General features: G+C 44.9%; 1 protein-coding gene across 1 annotated transcript in view; it reads right to left on the minus strand.

Annotated features, from left to right (window-relative positions):
• Positions 1 to 1,382: 1,382 nt before the first annotated feature.
• Positions 1,383 to 24,542, minus strand: part of LOC147717734 (nuclear factor 7, brain-like) — a 157,042-nt gene continuing 133,882 nt past the window's right edge. Inside the window, exon 7 of the mRNA XM_086924513.1 lies at positions 1,383 to 2,516. Coding sequence (XP_086780639.1) covers positions 2,038 to 2,516 — 479 coding nt within the window. The 3' untranslated portion in view covers positions 1,383 to 2,037. The remainder of the gene's footprint in view (positions 2,517 to 24,542) is intronic.

The following is a 24,542-nucleotide window of genomic DNA, read 5'->3' on the forward strand; positions in this document are numbered from 1 at the left end:
CCTCTGATCAGGCTACCGCTTCGGGGGGACCTCCTGTCGCAGCAGTAGGGCAGCGTCCTACACGCGAACAGCACAATCTGTACCACCATGCGTGGAGATTGAGCATAGCCAATTGACTGCATTCAACCTTCCTCCTGAAGTTGTAGATGTTATCCTGGCTGCCAACGCCGGGCTCTGGGACATATTTATAGCCTGGTGTGGCATCCGCAATACTGATCCATTAGAGGCCAAACTGTTGAGTGTCCAAATGTTTGTTTTTATCTCTGGCCAAGCGAGGGCTTGCACTGTGTAAATGTTATCAGACGGCGCTTTCAGCCTTTTGACATTTACAGGACTTTTTAAAACCAACCTTTGTGATGAGGTTTTTCAAAGATTGGACACCTTTGTTTCCTCAAAAACACTTTGTGATGCGACAGTGGGATCTTCATTTGGTCCTCCCATTCCTCATGTGCATGCTATTCAAACCCATACCTAACTATTCACTACACCTCCTGATGCTGGAGTCTGTCTAATTAGTCACTGTAACTTTGGCACCCTCGATTCAGCTGCCTTACGCCCCTTTTTCCCCCCCAGATAAAGTGGTGTTGAGGACCAGGACGCCTTTTTTGCCAGTGATTGTGACTGCTTTTCAAATTGGGCAATCCATCACTCTCCAACCGTTCTTTGCTCTTGTATACCCTTCCAAAGAGAAGAGACTCCATCAATGATCCCGAAAATGCTCTGCGCCCAAGGGCATAAGAGGAAAAAGATCTGGCGTGTTCTGCACTGTAGATCACTCTGGAACAGTGACCATTTGGTGTTGTCACTTAGTAGCCAACTCGCCATTGCACCGCCTTGATCCCTCATCTACTGAACACTTACTTGTAGTTCGCAATCTTTAGCTACTGTTCTCTTTGATGCTGTTGTGTGGGTAATGTGCCACGCACCCTTGCATCACCACTACGCATAAACAATGAGAACCTAAATCATCAAACTAACTGCATGTGCAAATTCAATTTACATATGCAAATAGTTCAATATATGAGCACATTTGTAAATCAATTTACTCCTCTGCACCAATACCCACCAATTGTTTAATATTGCACTCAAATCCACTGCAGCGACTAGGAGAAGGTGTTCCAGAGTGTGGCAATCCTCGAAAATAAGACAACATCCCAATGTTCAAACTAAAGAGTTGTGGGGATTTCCACATTTTTCTGTACCCGTTACCATACTGGAAATAGTTGGAGGTTTACTCCTGACAAGGATAAGAGAAAATAACTTTCCAGGTTGTAAAGAGAAGAGAACATCTTCAAAACTGATGGAGTGCAGGAGAACATATAGCTCCAATAGGAAATATAATTCCCACCTGGAGAAACAAAAGAAAAAGAAGCACTTGCAAAGCCATTAGATCTTACTTTAATGAGCTAATGCATGCACACACAGGCATGCACAAATGTTACATGCTTGAACTGCATGCACAAATTCTGTTTCGCGCTTTAAGCCTACCATATTGGCTTGACCAATGCTATAGCAGTAGTAAACAATTATTGCTATGTATATAGAACATATATGGTAGTTAAGGAACTGGAAATGACAAACAGTGGCATGATTGACTATGATTTTCTGATGTGAATAGTCCTTTGTGTATTCCAATGAAAACACTTCCCAGAACGTCGAATGAGCACACCCAAAAGCTTGATGTGAGAGTAATACTACTGGGTGGAGTTAAAGCCCATTCTATATATTTGGCGAAAACAGGTAATTAATTGGTGACAATATATCTTGCAGTGCTATCAAGCCAGACCTAAAATGACATTTCTCTGTACACATTTCTGCATTCAGTTGCATAAATGAACATGCTAATTAGGTTGTAATCCCTTTTTTTTCAATGATAAGACTGGCAGATTGTCACGGTTGTCCTTGGATAGGCATTTGCCTCCCTTGATTTAAGGTTGATCTAAACAGTCCATATTTAGCCACAAGCTCAAGTGCAGAAGCGGAAGCAATTTGAGTTGACAAAGGTGCATGCTGGTTTGTTGACTAGCGTATGTCCCTTTAAAAACCGGAGTGCAAAAGCCGCAGAGGTTTAGCACTTGAATCCGCACTAGGGAAAAAGAATGGATGGAGCTTTGTGGTGAAAGATCCTGCAAGTGTGTGGAGATGTCTGGATGTCTCTGCATCGTAGAAAGAGAGTTGGTCCATCTCATAGTCTAGGTAGACACCTACAGTGCTGCAGGCCACGTGCCCGAAGGTCCAGTAGCCATTTTCAGGGGTGATGATGATCCAGCCATCTCTGCTGGCAGACTCCTCTGCCACGCCCAGTTCCCAGTCTGGTCGGTCTCCTACATCCACTTCCCAGTAGTGGCGTCCTGAAGAGAAGCTCTCAGAGGCAAGCACGCTAGGGCAAAAATCAAAGTGCTCCAGGCTGTCGGGAGAAGGCTGTGAGGCATACGAGTATCTAGCACTGATCCGATCTTCTGAGATGACCAGGTAGGAGTTCGCAGACTGGGGGTCAAGGGACAGCGATTCAGGAACTGTTGGGAAAAACACAATGATTGTTTAATGTTTAACAAATGATTTTGCTTTCATCAAGTTTGTTCCACCCTTTTGCTGTCTACCTAAATGAGAGTGCTTCCCTTCTGCCGTATGGTCTCTATATCTTTTGCGTTTTGTTTTCTTTACTGTCCTAGTGAGGTTTGATTCCCATTGCATTCTGCTGTGCATGGGCAAGGGCTGTGTGCCCTGGGATCAAGGACATAGATATTTTGAGCAGAATTTGCTTGTTAGCCATGCCCAGCATCCACTGTCACTGCACACAGCAGAAGGTTGTTTACAGGGGTTCAGGGGAACAACAACTAAGTAACAAAGGCCACAACTCTAGCTGAGTACAGTCAAAGGGCATGCTCAGTGGGATCAGGCCATGGCATCTGGTAAAAGAAGACAAAGTTGAGTTGCAAGCACAAGAGATGGCTGGAGTCTAGTTCTGCCAGCTGCATATGACCAAAAGCTGGGAGTAGAGGTTTTTAGGCATTAAACATGGGAGCAGAGCATGACCACAGGCCACAGCCTATACTTAGTTTTTACTGTGCACAGCCAAAGGTCATGAGCTATGCATGCCTGAGTTGGGAGTTTTGTTGCATAGTTATCATACATTTTTTCACGTTTTGAGTCATGCATGTTGCTTGGCAACAGCTACGTTTTTGGTTAGTTAAGCCATTATGTGTACAAAGCAACCTTAGCTAAAGTTTACTCAAGGAACATCTATAAATGGTATATCAGTAGGTTCATTTTGAAATAAAACAGAAGTCCAAAAAGTACCTAGAGTGGAATAAAAGCAGAACGGTCAACTGTACTAGATTGCTTATTACTAGTGAATTAATTATCTGCTTGCCATGAATAGTTAGTTGTCTTAAAGAAAGGTTTGTGCTGATTGACACTCCATTTTGCTTAATAGAGGAGATTGCCTTGCCCAACCTCCCGTGGGTTGCCAACCCCTCCGCCCCCCCCCCCCATGCACAACGAGAGGGGGGCGCAGGTATGGGCTGGGGTCAGGTGCTGCAGCCAACCCCCTAATGGGCAGCCAATCCCCTGCTGTGCACAGCTGCAATCGGCCCAACCCACCAACAGGTGGCCAATCTCTTTCGGTGGCACGACTCCCCACAAACACCCACCCAACATTTGAAAACAAAACTGTGCTTTATTTGCTCATGCAGGACGACAGGATTGGGAATCGCTGAGTGCTACAGGCTTTTGGAGGAAGCCTTGAAGGGTCCCGCTGGAGTACTGTAGGACCGGCAGTCTAAACAATACAAATTTTGGCTGCTGGGGGGGGTCTTTTGCAACGGCCAAAGATCAGGTACCCCTACCCTGCCTCCTTTTACCCATTATCTGATATCGATAATTTTTTAACCTTAATTTCTCTAAGACTGTTGAATGTATTTACACCAAATCAAACAAAAAGAATGGTTTCTAAGTAAAGATCTAGCTTTCTGCTAAATTTGGTGTACTACCATTCAGCTGTTTCTTCTGTACTGCTGTCTAAAATTTCCTATGGGAAATTTCATGGGAAACCCCCCCGCCTGACAGTTCACCTGAAACTTACCAGGAAGGATCTGAGGTCGATGAACTTTTCTTTTTTGTCAAAGGCACCAAAGTTATTAGCAAAGCAAAAAACGCACTTCCTATGGAAAGTTTGACTTAACTATAACTATAACTACACAGTGAAGTTACATATTCACTGAAAAAAACAAAGGTTACAAGGACATTATAGTTGGCAAATAGAATAAAAAAAAACCCTTAGAAATTCACTAAAAAAACAAAGGTTACAGAGAAATTATAGTTAGGGTCAGATTTGACTCCTACAAAACCAGAGAAATTCAGCCGTTTTAGTTACCCGAGTTAACTATAACTTGTGCCCCCCGCAATGCACTGCTTAGGACCTCACATATTACATCGCTCATGACCTGGTCAGTGACATGATTGATGACATCTCAAATGACATCACCGAAATGCAAAATGCACTGCTCCTGCCATCCCATAGCAAACTGCAATGTCCCGGCAGCGGGCACCCCGGGTCATTGCTGGAGCTGGCCTTGGGGGTGGGGGTCCCCAGGGCCATCTAAGGCTCCCTGGTGGGCCCACACTGCCCCCTCCCATCTTTGAAAAACCCCAGGGAGGTGGTGGCCCCCAGGGCTGCGTGGGGGGGCATGAGCCCCCCCATGCATCTTATTTGCATGTGGTCCCAAGGAGGTGGTGATCCCGGGGGCCGCGTGGCCCCCAGCATGTCAGTTTTTCAGCCCCAGGTAGGTGGCAGTCCCCAGGGCTGGGGGGGCCCGCATGGGAGCCCCTCATCTTCATTAATATTTGTTGCCGCAGGGACCTGGCCCACCCGGGGGCTTAATTAAACAAAGGGCGGCAAACTGCACGTAGGTTTTTTAAAACATTTTAGCCGGATACGCAGAGCTACCGCGAATCCAGGTGAAAATTTAAAGCACGATATTGGGATCCACCTCAGCCATAGTTGTATGTATGTATATGTATGTATATGTATATATGTATATATATATATATATACACATATATATATATATATATACACATATATATATATATATATATATATATATACATATACAATTTGCATTATTGCATAGCGTCGTCCTCAGGTTGTGCCCCAATCCATTTTCGTTTTTTTGGCCTGCTGCCATCTTGTAGTTTGTTGTTGTGCATCCCTGCCCGGACCTCCACCCCACCCCGCCTCCCAGCTGATCCTCCCTCCGACTGATACTACAGGCCATACCCTCCGACATCTTCTCTGTGACCGTCCTGAGTCTTCCAGAAGCGGTCGCTCCCCACGCAGCTCCTCGCACCGACTGCTGTGGTATCGTAGCGCCTCACACTACCAGCGCATTGCCAGCTTGCCTTTACTCGCATTGCTATTATTTCACTGCTGCCTGTTTAATATTCAATCAATTGAGCCTCGAATACGCGCTTTATAGTGCCTGTCTGCTGCCGTGTGAATTTAACTACCGCAGCGCTATATTTAAAAAACGCGCAGTCAGTAGAATCGCATTGTGCCTTTTGATTAGATTATTTATTTGCATTATTGCATAGCGTTGTCCTCAGGTTGTGCCCCAATCCAGTTTCGTTTTTTGGCCTGCTGCCATCTTGTAGTTTGTTGTTGTGCATCCCTGCTCGGACCTCCACCCCGCACCCGCCTCCCAGCTGACCCTCCCTCGCCCCTCCACCATCCACTTATGACAGATGCATCTGCGCGCAGCGTTCGCGCCCCATGCGCGCCGAAGGTGCGCCAAAGGTAAGCCCGTCTACGCCCGTCCGCGCCTGGACCGAAGAAGAAACTGGAACAAAATTACCACCGACCAACTCTTCACATCGCTCAACCATAACCCTCCTGCCATATCATCGGACCCAAACCAAGCTGCCACCAAACTCACACAATGGATCACCCACAGCGCTGACGAATTAGCACCTTTGAAAACCCACCAGATCAAACAAGGCTGCAAAAAGGCCCCCTGGTTCAACGATGACCTTAAGAAATCCAAGAAGTTATGTCGTACCCTTGAGAAAACCTGGAGAAAAAACCCAACCACTGATAACCTGACCACCTTCAAGGATGCCACCCGCAAACACCACCAACTGATCCGATCCACCAAGAAATCAGCATTCAAGGATCGACTCGACAACAACGCCCACAACAGCAAGGAACTATTCAACATCGTCAAAGAATTTACCAACCCCACTGCCGGCACCAACGACATCACTCCCTCCCAAGACCTCTGCGACTTTTTATCCGCCTTCTTCCACAACAAAATCGCCGACATACACAACAGCTTTGAAAACCAGTCCGAAGAACAGACCACTCCACCCACCCCCGAACCAATACAGCATTCGCACACCCTTTGCGCCTGGAACCCAATCACCACTGAAGACACCATCTGCCTGATGAACTCCATCCACTCAGGATCGCCAACCGACCCATGTCCCCACCACATTTTCAACAAAGCAGCCTCCATCATCGCACCCCATCTCCGCAACGTCATCAACTGTTCCTTCAACTCCGCTACCTTCCCGGAAAGCTGGAAGCATGCCGAACTCAGCGCCCTTCTGAAAAAACCACAGCAGACCCCTCTGAACTTAAGAACTACCGCCCCATCTCACTCCTGCCAAAGTCATTGAGAAAGCTGTCAATACTCAGCTCGCCGCCTTCCTTGAATCCAATAACTCCCTCGACCCCTCCCAGTCCGGCTTCCGAGCCAAACACAGCACCGAAACCGCCCTCATCGCTGCTACAGACGACATCCGAACGCTACTGGACAACGGAGAAACAGCTGCCCTCATCCTACTCGACCTTTCCGCAGCCTTCGACACAGTCTGTCATAGCACCCTTATACAACGCCTCAGCAACATCGGAATACAAGGAAAAGCTCTAGACTGGATCATCTCGTTCCTCGCCGGAAGAACCCAGAGAGTCCGCCTCCCCCCATTCAAATCAGAGGCCACCGAAGTCATCTGCGGGGTACCACGAGGATCATCACTCAGCCCCACCCTCTTCAACGTTTACATGAGTCCCCTAGCATCCATCGCGCACCAACACAACCTCAACATCATCTCCTACACAGAAAACACCCAGCTGATCCTCTCACTCACCAAAGACCCAAACACCGCCAAAACCAATCTACACGAAGGAATGAAAGAAGTAGCCGAATGGATGAAGACCAGCCGCTTAAAACTAAACTCGGACAAAACAGAGGTCCTCATCTTAGGATCATCCCCCTCTGCCTGGGACGACTCATGGTGGCCTCCGGCCCTGGGCACTGCACCCATACCTACAGATCACGCACGTAACCTGGGCTTCATCCTAGACTCCTCCCTCTCGATGACCAGACAAGTCAATGCCGTCTCATCCTCATTCTTCAACATCCTACGCATGCTCAAAAAAATCTTTCGTTGGATCCCCACCGAAACAAGAAAGACAGTCACCCACGCACTGGTCACTAGCTGACTAGATTATGGAAATACCCTTTACGCAGGAACCACAGCCAAACTACAGAAAAAACTTCAACGCATCCAAAACGCCTCAGCCAGACTCATACTGGACATCCCTCGTCAAGCTCATATTTCCGGTCACCTGAAAGAACTCCACTGGCTTCCCGTCAACAAGAGAATAACGTTCCGTCTCCTCACCCACGCACACAAGGCCCTCTACGACCTAGGACCCGAATGCCTCAACACACGACTGTCCTTCTACACACCCACCCGCCAACTACGATCGTCCAATCAAGCCCTCGCCGCAATTCCGCGTATCCATAAATCCACCATGGGAGGAAGATCCTTCTCCCACTTAGCGGCCAAAACCTGGAACTCTCTCCCCACTCATCTCCGCCTTACACAGAACCACCTCTCCTTCAGAAAACAGCTAGAAACCTGGCTTTTCGATAAGTAATGCACCCACCCTCCCTCAAGCGCCTTGAGACCCTCTGGGTGAGTAGTGCGCTATACAAATTCTTGAACTTGAACTTAAAATACAAGCTCCTGCCTTCAAAAGAAAACATGCAGCACTCGCGGGGCACCAGTTCTTTATTTAGCGAGGACTCATTTCGGCGTTCTGCCTTCTTCTGCTCGCTTTAAAACAAAATCAACAGTACATTCACATCAGTACTTTTCAACTGGTAGATCGATGCCCATTGGGTGCAGTCACTGGTGGAAGGAAACGGATTTGTCTATCTTGTGCCAATGGTATGCCAGATGCTGCTATTCCACACAGTACCCCGACATGGGCACTTCTATGGCATTGCACAGTTCCTCCCCTTAATGCTGCAAAATCCATGTGAAAATACCTTGTGCAGCTGCCGAGAAGATATTAATTTGGGGAACCCCTCGTCAGCCACGATGTTAGATAGCGTGGGGGTCTGTAGATATCCGTGTCCCCATCAGTCTGTATGACTGACGACCATGTTGACGTTACCATCACAGTTCCTCATGGTGGTGCATAGCGCCTTACAACACTCCTGCTCCAAGGTCCACTTCGGCGCTTAATGCACTCTTGTGACGGTTGCATGCTAAAATGGAAGTGGGTCCATTTGTAAAATACAAGCTCCTGCCTTCAAAAGAAAACATGCAGCACTCGCGGGGCACCAGTTCTTTATTTAGCGAGGACGCGTTTCGGCGTTCTGCCTTCTTCTACTCGCTTTAAAACAAAATCAACAGCACATTCACATCAGTACTTTTCAACTGGTAGATCGATTCCCATTTGGTGCAGTCACTGAGAGAAGGAAATGGATTGGTCATTCTTGTGCCAATGGTATGGCAGATGTCGCTATTTCCCCAGTACCCCGACATGGGCACTTCTATGGCATTGCACAATTCCTCCCCTTAATGCTGCAAAATCCATGTGAAAATACCTCGTGCTGCTGCCGAGAAGATAGTCATTTGGGGAACCCCTCGTCAGCCACAAGATAATATATTAGCTTTTATGTTATTGGTATATATATATATATATATATATATATATATATATATACATATATATATATATATATATATATATATATATACCAATAACATAAAAGCTAATAAAAAAAATCTATTATAAATTAAAACATTACACTATTTAAAAATCTTAAAAACTTAAATTTCCCAGTGCAACAGTAGGGAAAGTGTGTGTGTGTATATACACACACACACACATATATATATATATTGATGATACATACATATATATATATATATATATCATCAAAAACTCGTCCCTGCATTTAGACACGCACTCCTACAGCTGGTGATTTAACAAAATCTTTTCATTCAAAGGAACAGGCATTGTTGCTCCGATTATTTCTGTCCTGCTGCCTGACGCATTTCAGAGCTTACGAGCTCTTTCTTCAAAGGCAGTTTGCCTGCACCACCATTCCTCTGCACCCATAGTTCCTCAGGTGTGCCTTTCAATAAGTTACCTTGCGCAGTGCACGCCGGAACATGTAGTTATTTCAGAGAGTCTTTAGCCTCCAGTGGCTTTGTGTGCCTTCTAAACCATTTCCAGGACCAATTATTGCCCTCCAGTGGGCCTTGAAACAAGAATCCTGTTCCCATTAATTATGAACCAGCTGCGCCGTCTCAGATTCACCCAAGGAATCTGTGACAATGCATTCCCAATCATCATCTCCACCACCTACACAAGAAGACTCATCAAAATGCTATCCTGGTCTGCTGCGAGGAATACAATACAAAACAACTACACTACTGTTATCCTCATACATCTAATGCCAGCGCTAAGGACACACCAGCTATAGTCCCACTAAACACTGCTCAATCTTGTACAAAACAGTCATACCATCGCCAAAGCATATTCTCTAAACTGCATACTAATAAATGCTTGATCACTCTCAAAAAATAAGCATCACATCTATGACCTTCTCACTGACATACAATCTGACTTACTCTTCATAGCTGAATCATGATTGGGAGATGACATGGCTCAGTGTTGCTTGAAGCAGATCCTATAGGCTATCAAACTTTAACACACAATCGTATAGGCAAAAGAGGAGGGGCCAAGCTGTTGTAATCAAACAAAATTAAATATTACTAAAACTTACAATGTCTCCAGGCAAGGTAGTGAGGCCCTCTTTATCAGATGTAGCCCTACACCATCGTCCTCCTGTAACTTTCTGCTCCTTTACAGACCTCCACCTAGCAATGCAACATTCCCAAACACCCTCTAGACACAGTTTCAAACAGTATAACACTACACTTCAATCTATGCACTCTTGGTGACCTAAACATTTGGTTTGACAAACCCAATATGCCCCATCCAGAAACAATCATCACAGGCCTAGACACTCTGAACCTACATCAGTTCGTCCACAACCCCACACACTTCACTGTATATCCTAGATGTCATTTTTGCAAATACAGAACTAGTTACCTTTCAAACAATTGCTCCAGGCACATGGTCAGGCCACCATTTGGTTGCTTCCCAACATAAAACAACACACCTAAAACCACGCAGCAGCCCTTCTAACCCATGGCCACTACAAACTTTCAAGAACATTCTCTCTGCTTCCACACCAGTAAGAAGAATCATCAACAATTCCTTAACTACTGGAATATTTCCAGAAGATCTAAATAAGTCATACATACGCCCATTACTAAAGAAAACAAACCTGGACCACTTAACCCTGACAACTACAGACCGATTACAAATGGATCTTTCCTAGGCAAACTGATAAAAAGAGCAGCATTCACCCAGATGTCACAATTCATTGAAGATAATTACATATTTTCAGACTTCAAAACAGGATTCCACCCAGGAAGAGATATATAATCTGTACTCATTGCCATCAAGGATGACCTTAAGAACACAGTTGACCGGAATAGGGTTGCTCCCCTACTTCTCTTGGACCAGTCAGCTGCCATTGATGCGGTTGGCTATGACACTCAAATACTGAGACTTTACGAAGCTGGCATAGAGGGAATTGCTCTTGACTGCATCACATCTTACCGTCAAAACAGAACTAAATGTCGTCCATACCCCCTCCCTTTCTCATCCAAACCGTACTTTACAAAATCAGGGGTCCCACTGTGGAAAATTAGTCATATTCGGGTTGAACTTTAGTAAAAACATATTATGTGTTATTATAATTGCTCTAAATTTCGTATTCGCTATTAAGTTGGCTTGGGATGAAACTCCATTTTGTATTTGCGGCGGCCATTTTAGCTGCCACGTGTTGCCTCGTGAAGACCACATGCTTTGTCCTACGTCACTGCCTATGGCCTTCAAACCTGCCCAGCAACAGGCTATTATTAGCTTCCTTGTGCTTCGCCGCTGACCGTTAGGGTCCACATCTGCTTCTGGTCAGTCTGAGATTGGAATGTGTTAGCTGAGAACCCCAAGTCCGCTAGCTCCTCCCACTGATCGATTGTGTGTTCCAATATTACCTTATATGCACATGAAACCATGCTCTTGTGTCTTGTACCGCCTTTTCCTTGACCACTGTGTGGGTATAAATAAAGCACGCGGTCTTTGTCCCGTGTGCTACCTTCTTGCGGTACCAAAGGGTGCCGTTCGAATTGTATCACCACCCCGCGAGGTTTAATAAATACTTGTACTTTGTTTTCCAGTTTTGGTGCCAACTTCTTTCCTAGTCCAAGGACTTGTGTACACAGAAGGGCGAACCCTTGTACTAGCGGGCTGAGCTGAGGCCTGTTTTAACAAATTGGCGCCTGTCACGTGGGGCTCATCGGCGACTCGGATGCCCAAAGGATTGGTCGTGACGAAGGTCTGGAATCTCGCCGAGGACGCGTAAGCTGCCAGAGGAGACCTGTGTCTTGGTATCTGAGGCGATCTTTCCTTTCTTTCCGATCTGACCATCCAGGTGGCGCCGGTCCTCAACTGAGATCTCTTCTGTGGGTCTGCCGTGCAGTGACCGTTGGGTCGAATTTAGAACTTGGCAGTCGGTTTCTGGACAGCCTACGATTGGTAAGAGCCGTTTTTGCAGCACCTCCCGTGGGTTTCTGGTTGCCCCCTTATGGTGGCATATCTGTATCTGTATCTGAATAGACTAGTCTCTGAATCTATATCTGAATCTGAAATCTGTATCTGGATATATGTGTTGCAACTCATATAGGCGGGCATGTGAAGACATTTCTTCAATTGTTTATTTTGTGATCTGAGTGGCGCAATGTACTAAGAAAGTACCGTAAGTGCTCTTTTATATATAATTTTGCATATTTTGCATTATTCCTGACATGCCTGTTTTTAGCGCACTTCGAAAGTTGTGCTGCTTCTGTAATGGTTCCAATCTGCGACTAGAGGAATCACAGCCGGCTCCCCCGGAAGGGACGCCGAATAGGGAAATGTATTTAAAGCACGGTTTCTCTGCCATAATGTACAGCACATTGTGGCACAGATACACTAAGAAAGATCCTGAGGTATGATGGCCACTGTATGGTTCGTTTGATGCACGAAAGATTGGGTATGTGGAGCGATGTATGTTTGAGCGTAAGTCTAGACACAATATGTTTGAGTGTTTGCGTATGTGGGAGAAAGAGGTGCGACAGCAGGAGAAGCGTGCACAAGCATTGCTTGAGAAGGAACAGCGAAAGACTGAGTATGAGAAAGAGCGGGAATTACGAAGAAAAGAAGAGAAGGCACGCAAGGACCGAGAGGAGAAAGAGCGTTGGTTACAAGTAGCCGGCCAGTACCCTGTCCGACAGCCTCTCTATCCTGTCCTTAATAAACCGCAAGATGATTTTTCATTATTAGATCGATCTCCGCCTCCGTATGCCGTCCCGTCCGCTCCGGAGAAAGGTGATGGAGACTCTGATACGGACTGTGGTAAAACACAAGATACTCGATCTATGTTATCTGCTGCTCGTTCAGCTGAGATTCGGCATATTGCTCGTACAGTATTACGTAATGACGATTCTGCCGCTACTGTCTTGTCTCTCTTGAAAGATTGGTCGGAGAAAGAACAGTTGTATTTTACTTCTACGTTCGCTGATGAAGTTGCTGCTTTGTTTCGAAAATACTCTGCCACGCTTGAGCCAGATGACATAGCTAATGATCATAAACAGTTCCGTGATGGCTCTTTTGTTTTCCCCCAGGTGAGCGACACGATTAGACGACTGATTAAGATACGTGACGAAGCCAACGTCTTAAGAGAGCAGAAACGACGGTTGGAGACTGATCCGCAGCCCCAACAGACTGCAGAGAAGCAGACTCCTATTTACGTGACAGATAAGATATTACCGCTCCAAATGAAACCGATGCGGGAAGCCGCGCCTTGTATGTTCCTCCTAAAGGGGCGGGAGATAGTGATGATAAATCTTCGGTTGATGCTAAGGGCTATTTCATTTATAATTGGGTATATACTCCATGGAATAGAGCAGACGTAATGGCGCTTAAAGCAGCACTGCCTGACCCGCGTAAAAATCCGGCTGCATTTTATGAAGAAGTTGAGGGTGCTTTAAATTCCTGTACTATGACTTTAGCGGACATAGGCTTGTTCTTTGGGTTAATTTTACCTCCAGATATGTGGGGGACTGTTCGGAAAACTGATGACCGCGCTATTCTTGGCGCTGACTCGAAGGACCTAGAGAACTTAGATCTAGAGAGAGAGCCTGCTAAGAAACTGCATCGGTTGATATTAGAGCTTCCTGCAGTGATCTTGACTAAGCTTAAGACGGTTATTCCTCCTAAAAAGATTGACTGGACTGTTTTAGCGTTCTGTAAACAGAAAGTAGGTCAGTTTCAGATTTCTTCACTCGTTTTGAGGAATCCTTTCATGACTTTAGTGGACAGTCTTTGACGGACAATACTGGTAGGCATTTGTTTGTTGATAAATATGTTACCAACGTGTTACCTGAGGTGGCCAGTCGATTAAAAGCTAGTGAGAGCTCTTGGACTACTTCGTCTCCGGCATCTGTTCTGACTATGGCCCAGTATTACGAACGACAGGAACTAGAAGCTAAAAATAGCGAGGATAAGAAGAGCAAAAACTTGAAGACGAAAGTTATGTTAGCACAGGTTTACGGACCACCGTCTAGGGGTCCTGACAGGACATATGATCGAGGTTACGATAGAGGGCGTAAAGGATTTTCGAATGTCCCTTACACTCGTACGGATTTGCATGTTAACCAATGTGCGTATTGTAAGCAGATGGGTCATTGGATGAATGAGTGTCCGGTGCGTGCTCAGCATATGTCACGTGGGCGAGGTCAGATGAGAACTCGTTCGGGATTTGCTGGATTTAGGGGAGCGAATGATCGTGCTCGGTTTGATGTGAATGCTCGTGTGCAGAATGGTCAGAATGCCTTTGATAGACGAAACCAGTGTCAAATTTCCGATTCCGATCAGTCGGAGTTTTACGACTCCGCTCATGCATAGGATTGCGTAGGATGGGGTAAGGAATCGTTTGAAGTTCCAGTAGATCAGGCGGGTCCCTATGTTACAGCGCACGTTTTGGGTACTACTGATCGGTTTCTGGTTGATACGGGAGCTACTCGTAGCGCCCTATCTCAGCAATTGGTTCCGAGGGCTCCCCTGTCTGGCACGACTATTACTTCGATAGGGTTCGATGGAACATCTTCCCTTAGCCCATTATCCCAGCCACTTTCCCTACGCATTGCAAAATTCAGTGCATCATGTCCGTTTTTGCTTTCCCAAAATACGCCTGACAATATTGTAGGATTGGATATGTTAAAATATTTCAGAGCTACCATACGCTGCCCCCCCTGAAGAAGTACGCGTGGTGTTGAATGATAACTACCCTGAAAATAATAGGATGTGTGTTGTGCAGGAGGAGGTTGCTTTATCCTCTCTCCCGAGAAGTCTATGGGCTACGTCAGATACTGATGTGGGTCAAATGATTATTCCCCCGGTTCAGATCAGTGTTAAGGAGGGTGCGGTGCTGCCCCGCCTGCCACAGTATAAGATTTCACAGGAGGGTGAGGAAGCATTGGTCCATATTGTACATGACCTGATCAGAGTGGGTGTTGTGGAGGAAGTCCCATTTAATGTCTGTAACAGCCTGATTCTTCCAGTTTTGAAAAGAGATACGGATTCGCGTGTCTATCGATTTATTATTGATTTAAGGGAGGTCAACAAGATAGTAATACCTCAATATCCTGTGGTTTCCGACATCACTACTCTCCTTACTTTGGTCCCCCCGACTGCTACCACATTCTCTGTAATCGATTTGAAAAACGCTTTCTTTTCAATTCCAATTCATCCTGACAGTCGGTACCTGTTCGGTTTCACTTTGAACAACCGATCGTACAGATTTTGTCGAATTCCTCAGGGCTATACTGAAAGTCCCAGTATTTACAGCCAAGCATTGAAAAGAGAACTTGATTCTTTTGTCTTACCGAAGGGTGTGGCCCTTATTCAATATGTCGATGACATCCTGTTGGCGGCCGACACCCCTGAACAATGCGAGGAATGTACACTGTCCCTGCTTTCTTTCCTTGCTCTGCATCATCATAAGGTATCTAGGAAAAAGCTGCAAAATTGTAGACCCAAGGTAACCTACTTAGGTCACCTTTTGTCTAAGGAGGGGTGTGCATTGACATCAGATCGTATACAAGCCATTTTAGACACACCAGTCCCTACCACACAGAAAGGTGTGCGTGCATTCTTGGGCCTTACTTCCTTTTGTAGGCAATGGATTTTGGGTTTCTCACACATTGTTAAGCCCTTGTTAGCGCTTTTGACGAAAGACACTCCAGTACCCCTCCCATGGACAGACGAATGTGAAAACGCTTTTCAGCAGTTACGACAAGCACTTTGTTCAGCACCAGTGTTAGGTACACCAGACTACACAAAGCCTTTTACATTATACGTGCATGAGAAAGATGGTTGCGCTTTGTCGGTTTTAGTTCAGCTACACGGCGATAAACAACGCCCTTGTGCGTACTTTTCAGCGTTACTTGACCCCGTTGCTAGAGCATTGCCTGGGTATTTTCGCTCAGTTGCAGCGACAGCTGTATCAATCCGCCAGGGTGAGGGAATAGTGTTGTCACACAAACTGTTAGTGTTAGTACCCCATGCTGTTGATTCTCTTTTGAATCAGACTAAGACGCAGCATTTAACCAGTGCGCGTCTGACAGGATACGAACTGACACTGCTAGTGCCTCACATTACACTAAAGAGATGTGCAACTTTGAACCCAGCCACTTTGTTGCCATACCCAGCTACTCAGCCTCAGTCACAAGAAACGCATGACTGTATATTCTTGACTGAGGAACAGACAAAGGGTCGCATTGATCTACAAGATACGCCTATTTCGGATGTGGACGGCGAGTTGTGGGTTGATGGGTCCTGCTTGAAATTACCTGATGGCACAACGTCAGCTGCGTATGCAATAACCACACTTGAGACAGTGGTAGAGACAGCTCGCATACCGCAAAGGTCAGCGCAGGCAGCTGAATTGATAGCTCTGACACGAGCATGTGAGCTTAGTGCCGGTTTATGTGTGAACATTTATACAGATAGCCGCTATGCCTTTGGAGTAGCGCATGATTTTGGCCTGCTCTGGAAGGAAAGAGGCTTTTTGACTTCTCACGGAATGCAGATAATGCATGGAGAATTAGTGCAAAATCTCTTGACTGCATTGACATGTCCGAAGAAAGTAGCCATAGTGAAGTGTAGTGCGCACAAGAAAGTGACAGACAAGGTTGGACAAGGAAATGCCTTTGCAGATCATGTAGCACGAGAGACTGCGGCACACTGAAGCACTACTGCTATGTATGTAGTGAAGTCGCAGGCTGAGAGATGGCATGATGCTAGACAGGAGGTACGAGAGATACAGAGGACAGCCTCTGATAAGGAACGTGAGAAATGGTCTGAAGAAGGAGAATTGGATGATGAGGGTTGTTGGAGGAATAAAATGATGGACAGATGGAAGCTGCCTACAGCTTTTGTACAGCCCATGGTTCAGATGGCACATGGACTAGCACATGTTGGAGCTTCCGCAATAACGAAAATGCTTACGCAAGTTTGGGAGCATCCTGAGATTGCTAGTACAGCGAAAAGAGTAGTTAACTCCTGCCTGACTTGTTTGCAGTACAATCCTGGAAAAGGAACAAGAGTTCCGTCTGGAGGTTTTGCTACACCGACTGCACCTTTTGAAGTCCTGCAAATGGATTATATTCAGCTAGAGCGATGTAATGGCCTGAAGTATGTTCTGGTGGTGGTTTGTGCTTTCAGCAAATGGATTGAGGCATACCCCACGAAAGATAATACTGCTATTACTACTGCTAAGGTGCTATTGAAGGAATTTTTCCCAAGATTCGGTGTCTGTCAACTCCTATGGAATGATAACGGACCCCATTTTGTTGGGGAGGTTATCAAGTATGTTTTGAAGGGATTGGGAATCAGGCAGATGTTCCACGCTGTGTTCCACCCACAATCGGCAGGATTGGTGGAGAGGTATAATGCTACTCTAAAATTGAAAATTGCGAAAATTCAAGCCTCCACGCGCTTAACTTGGCCAGATGCGTTGCCATTGGCTCTGATGCCCATTAGATCAATACCTCATACCAGGATGGGTCTTACCCCGTATGAGGTGGTTTTTGGGCGTTCGATGAATATTTGGGGAGTTCCGAAGCCAAGTTCTTTGAATGATATACCTTGTGTCTTAATGAATGACTATTTGGCACAGTTAACTGACAGTTTGGTTTCTATTCATCAGCAGGTCCGAGAAGCGCTCCCTGATAAATCTGAAGGTGAAGGCCACGAGCTACGTCCTGGTGACTTCGTTATGGTAAAAGTCTTTGAGAGATCTAACAGCTTGGAGCCGAGGTGGCGTGGACCGGAACAGGTTCTTCTCGCAACAAGAACAGCAGTGCGAGTCACGAACAAGAAGAACTGGGTGCATGGCACCCATTGTCGCAAGGTATTGCCGGCCTTGGTGGAACAAGCTGTGCTGACTGATCACCAGGAGATTCTGACTGCGAACAAGGGCCCTGCTGTATCACCTAACGAGGTTGAGGAGTTCTTCTTGGACCAGACGACTTCTGGAAAAACGCGATACCATCTGAGGCCACGAAAGTGATCTGTAGTTGTTTTAATTTTTGTGCGAGACTGGTTGAGCAACTGCCTGGGGTAGTGGGAACGGAATGCCAATATGACAAGGGAGGGGGATCAGCCCTGCTTAGTGTAGTGACACCTGTCTTGATCTTTGGTGAAGAAAATAACGTCTACCCTCTTAGGCGAAGAGCTCATTGACTATTTTTCTTTTTGTATTTTTTGTAGTGTTCTTAGAGACTATTAACTTTGGTTACTATGATATCCGTTAGGGATAAGATACTGAGTGTAATAGGTGTTTTTGTTGGATTACTAATTTTGGCAGTAATAGCCTGGTCTGTTGAGATGATGATTCCGGCTCGACAGCTTTTTGTAGTGTCTACCACTCCTGTTCCTGAGGAGCATCAGCATTTTACTCTTCCGTATCATGAACAGAAACATCGAGAGTCCTATTTTAATAATACATATGCAACGAATATGACTAATTGCTGGGTATGTGGCATGCTTCCGGCACATCAGAAGAGAGGTGGAACACCATTTATTCCACTTCCCTTTTCACATAATGGTTCTTGTCGAGCTGGGTATACTCTTCTTTTTGCATCCAGGAAACCTGCTGTAGGTGGACTTCTTTTCCGATTGAATAAAGACTGTTATCTAGATAAACATGGGTATCCTCAAGCGAATGGAACTATATGGGAATGGGAAGAATATCGACCAGATAATGCTTCAACGCCATATGTTTTCACCCACACGAGAGACTCTACTACGAACAATGAATCTGTAATTACTGTTACACGGACAAAAGGAGATCTCTGTGTGCAAAGTGCTGGAAGTATCCCAGTCGGAGACAGTGAATGTGTTACTGTATTAAAATTGGATGATGCTAATGATAGTTTGTTTCTAGCCTCACATAATACATATCTAGTATATGGAAATCATGGTTATTACAGATTACCAAAAGGGTGGTCTGGGAGTTGTTATGTGTCATTTCTGTTGCCCCCTGTTTTTCTGGCTCCTGCTACATATCATCGAGACTTCAAACTGTTTAAGAACATTACAATAAACCGTTACAAGAGAGCGGTGAACATTGATGACATTGACCAAACAGACACTAGTTTACAGCAATATGTAGATTTCAATTTAGGTTTGTTTTCTTTTGTGGGGGCGGCATTAAACAGTAGGAAAATTTGACGGTTGACTAGAGTTGTGGAAGAGGTGACCAATGAAACTACTGTAGCCCTTAGTAACATTACTGAGGAATTACAATTTGCTAGGGTTGTTACCCTTCAAAATAGGATGGTGTTAGATGTCATGCTGGCAGACAGAGGAGGAGCATGTAAAATTATCGGTAGCAGTTGTTGCATTTTTATCCCAGATAATTCATCTTCTGTATATGATGCCATTTTGAAACTGCATAAAATAGCTACAAATATTCATGTTGAAAATGGGAGCTGGACTTTTGCAGGATGGTTTTGGTCATTAGTTTCTGCTTGGGGTTGGAAACTGCCGACTGCATTATGTATTATTATTGCATTTATCTTTTCTTGTTGTATGTGTATTCATTGTGGTCCAATGTTATGTACCATGTGTATAACTGCTTGTATCCCGTCCAAACATAATGCTGCTAAACTACAGAAGACCCTAGATAAGGAAGTTGCTGAAATGATGTGTATAGATGTACATGATGAGAATTCAAATTATCCAAATTGGGCATATGTCTTTGACTAACGTTAAAAGGGTCGACTGTGGAAAATTAGTCATTGTCGGGTTGAACGTTAGTAAAAAACATATGTGTTATTATAATTGCTCTAAATTTCGTATTCGCTGTTAAGTTGGCTTGGGATGAAACTCCCTTTTGTATTTGCGGCGGCCATTTTAGCTGCCACATGTTGCCTCGTGATGACCACATGCTTTGTCCTACATCACTGCCTATGGCCTTCAAACCTGCCCAGCAACAGGCTATTATTAGCTTCTTTGTGCTTCGCCGCTGACCGTTAGGGTCCACATCTGTTTCTGGTCAGTCTGAGATTGGAATGTGTTAGCTGAGAACCCCAAGTCTGCTAGCTCCTCCCACTGATCGATTGTGTGTTCCAATATTACCTTATATGTACATGAAACCATGCTCTTGTGTCTTGTACCGCTTTTTCCTTGACCACTGTGTGGGTATAAATAAAGCACGCGGTCTTTGTCCCGTGTGCTACCTTCTTGCGGTACCAAAGGGTGCCGTTCGAATTGTATCACCACCTCGCAAGGTTTAATAAATACTTGTACTTTGTTTTCCAGTTTCGGTGCCAACTTCTTTCCTAGTCCAAGGACTTGTGTACACAGAAGGGCGAACCCTTGCACTAGCGGGCAGAGCTGAGGCCTGTTTTAACACCACAAGCCTCTATCATCTCACCCATGCTTTTTAACATTTACATGAAGTCATTACCAGCATTGATCAATTTCACCTCACATGTTATAACTATGCAGATGAAGCACAAATACTCCTTAAACTGGAAAGCCCCAAAGACATTGGAAACTCACAAATTTAAGTTGCCTTAGAGCCGTGTATCAGTGGATGACATGGAGCCATCTCAAATTGAATGCTTTCAAACCTGAAATACTCACATGTGGCAATTGGAAACATTATGACCCATTCACCGATTCACGCCAACCTAACACACCATAGGATCTAATGAAATGAATGTATCTTACCTATGTGTGATGTGACTTGGGAACATTAATACTATCTTGATTGTAAAGGCGTTTTTGATTTTAATGTGATGTTTTAATGTCACACCACCTTTACCCAGTCCCTCACAACCTCTTCACTTCCCTTCCTTCTTTCACTGAGAGCACTCTTAATGTAATGGCTTTACAATTACATTGAATTGATGTTGATTATTCATGATGAATTCCATGTTGAAAATTCACAGGAGCAAACTTTTGCAAAAATAAATGCAATTTGATTTTGAATATTGCATCTTTAATCCTGCTCAGTTGTACTTAATAAAATGTGGTTATCTGTATGAAGTAATACGAAATAACGTACAAACCAAATTGATCCATAACTCGGACCACTCCTTCTTTGTACTTATCCAATGACCCAGGTCCATGAGTTTTAAGGGTTAACCCCTTTATAACTTACCCATTCACCGCATGGCCTGACGTGATGTGAACACAGCCAAAAGTATCAAGGGAAGTAGAAAACCTCTGAATTACCATGGTCTCCAAGCTATGATGAATGCCCAAGTAGACAAACTAGCAGGATCAAGCTTTGTTGCTATAAAAACTCTACAATGCATCTTCCCCACCTGGGATTTCCACACAAGGTCCAGGCTACTATCTCGCTTGTTCTGTCTAAACTCGATTTCGCCAATAGCCTATACTACAGATCATCTTCAACAACTATGAAAAGACTATAATGGATTCAGAACTCCTCTGCCAGACTACTCTTACATATAAAGCCAAAAGCCAACTACATTGGAAGATCCACTTTAAGCTGCTTTGTATCACCCACATATACATGGAACGATACATGGAACAAGACCGCTCTTCATCAAGAATAAAATCACCAAATACATTCAACAAAGGAACCTCCACTCTAGATTTGCACCTCGCCTCAAAATACCGCCATATAAGAAAGAAACAATATGTGGCACATCCTTCTCTGTATAAGCAGCAAAACTATGGAACTCTGTACCTCCAAACATGAGATCCACGGAGAACCACCTTATCTTCAGAAGACTACGCAAGAATTGGCTCCTCCCCACATAACCACCATACTCAAACATAAATATACAGCATATCCCTGTGTATATAAGCATTTATTTGAACCATATATCTGTACCTAGTTAAGTGTATCTCTTTGTATAAAAGTGTATAAAAATTATGTTTATAAATATATAGGTATTCGTTAGTTCTGCTTCACAAATATACATGTTACTTATGGTTATATTATTCTATATGTAACGTGTATAGGTGACCATAAAAAATAAATCATCTTAACTATCTACAATTGCTTCACTATTGAACTATCAAAAAATAAATAAAAGAAAATAAATTGAAGTACAGCGGTACTTGAAAGTTTGAGTTTATTAAATACAACTTAAATCTACATATGTTACCTTCCTTATACCTCTATACCTTCAATGTACGTATGTATCTTTATATTTATTACTTTACTTCTAATTCAGCATTACTATCCTATATCTCACTCTCTTATAGCCTCTACCTCCACTTTCTGACTCATCCCAAACCCTAATCTACTACTATGACCCACAAAATATGCCTTTCTACACTCTTCCCTCCTTGCATCATCTCGTACCTCTTTTACTACTCTGATATCCCAAACAAGCATTTCTAAACCCCTCCCTCTGAGTCTTTCCCCGCCACCTCCCCGGTACTCATCCCAAACCTCCTACTGCTAGTTCCATAAAAAACAAAACACTTTCTAGACCCTTCCCTCTTCTATCCCTCCACTATCCTTTTCAATCCAACTAACAGACTAACATGTCCAACACTCAAATTAATGTAATATTTTCCCATACTAATTTCCCACTAATCCTGTTTGAGTTCCGGAGTAGCGTGCTACCTGTCGAAAAGCGATTCAACACCTCATCAGGGATAGCAAGCACTGTATAAATGCAAACCCTTCCCTCCTCTTTCACTCCACTATCCTTTTTCAATCCAAATAACAAACTTGCATGTCCATCTCTCAAATTCATTTCATATCTCTCTATACTAAATCACCACTAATCCTCTTAGGGTTCTGGAGTAGCATGCTACTCGTCGAAAAAATGCTCTGACATCTCATATGGAGTAGTAAGCAATAGCTAAATGCAATTACAATATCAAACTGTGCTGCGCTTCTAGCAAGAGAAAGCATAAAAAATGCTCGCACTTGCTAGAAGTGGAGCACAATTGCTTTGACTGTGAGGGAGCTGCATGTTCCGAAGCTCCCTCTCTGTCAAAGCAATGCCGGCTGCCGATGTTATATTTTGCCTTCGATTTCACTTGTACAAAAGCAGTGAAATTCAGCAGGTATAGTTGCCTGATCTAACTATAACTTACAGCCCGCAATACACTGCTTATGACCTCACATATTACATCACTCATGACATTGTCAATGACATCAATCATGACTTCACTGATGACTTCCCAAATGACATCACTGATGACATTATCCACAAAGCCAGTGAGTCCAAAGAATAGCAGGCAAATACCTCCCTTGAAGGTCAACAGCAGGAGGCAACACCAGGAGCACCCGAAAGCTGCGGCTGGACACGGTTGCGGGGGCAAGTGTGAGTGTGTGTGCAGAGAGCGTGGCTGCCATTAGTATCGACTGCTTAGTGCGAGCCCGTGAGTCCGCGGAAGCAGCCCAACCAAGTTGGGTGCGGCTTGCGGCTCACCAGAGTGCCCTGCTCCCTGCCCATCTGCACTCCTTCCCTCCCTATTCCACCAGCCTACTCAGCTCTACTCAGTTTTAGAGCCTAATTTCGAGCCGTGGGTAGGCTCTTCACTACTGAAGAGATCCATTCTCAAGCCCAAGACCTCAGGTCTGAGTGTGATAATTGTGAGACACGGAAGTGACTTCCAGAGAAAAAGAAGTATACAGGGTGTGAATGCTTCAGCTCTCCATCAATCTCATCTGTGAACTTAAAATTTGTGACTCAGGGGTTTATGTATTTGAAGGAACTTCTGCAGCAGGGATTGAGCACACATCGCAAACTTAACAAGCAGCGAGGCAGTGTCGGACAACAGCATCCCAGCGTTGGAGCTTAGTCGGCGCTTAGGGCTGGACAACTTGAAGAGCGGCCTGCTCCTTTAACTGGAAACCGCTCGCACTGTGAAGGAGCTACAAAGCAACAGAAGGTAGCGAGAAGGTATGCCCAGGAACAGGCATCAAGGCCAGGCACAGGAGGCACTGAATTTCTATGGTGACAGGTGGCGTGTGATCATAGGTCTCAGGAGAGGGGGCGCAGAGCTGCAGACCGGCAGGCCAGCGTGGTAGGAATTTCCAAACTTCCAACTTTCCCTACCGAATAGAGACCTCCAGATACCACCTAGCATGCCAAAGGACAGTAAGCCGGGTTAAAGCAGGCAAAAACAGGTAAAAGTACCTGGGAAGTAGGATCTGGCTTGGGGGCCGCCAGTTTATACCAGTACATCAGTACCTGCTCCGGCTTCAGGTGAAGACCAGGGTGGTGTTCAGAACGCTCCACACCATGAGGTTCGGAAGGAAAAGGGGCCAGCCTTTGGCACCAACGCACAAAATCAAACGCAACGGGAATACAAGGCCAAGCAATATTGGCTCTGGCAGTGCCTTCTGAGGACACAGTGGGTCCCTCTGGCCCAGCCCAACACCTACCCGGACCGCCCATAGACAGGAGATCACCAGGGGGTGGAGGGTCTCCATCATACCTCTTCCAACCAAAAATCTATTAAAAATTATGCTTCGTAAAAGACGCAACATCATCTATATTCTCTTCCAGCGGCAAAATTCAAGGTCTACAAGATCCGCTTCTCACTCTACAAT

The sequence above is a fragment of the Lissotriton vulgaris genome, chromosome 5 (assembly GCF_964263255.1).
Source record: "Lissotriton vulgaris chromosome 5, aLisVul1.2, whole genome shotgun sequence".
Taxonomy (NCBI): domain Eukaryota; kingdom Metazoa; phylum Chordata; class Amphibia; order Caudata; family Salamandridae; genus Lissotriton; species Lissotriton vulgaris.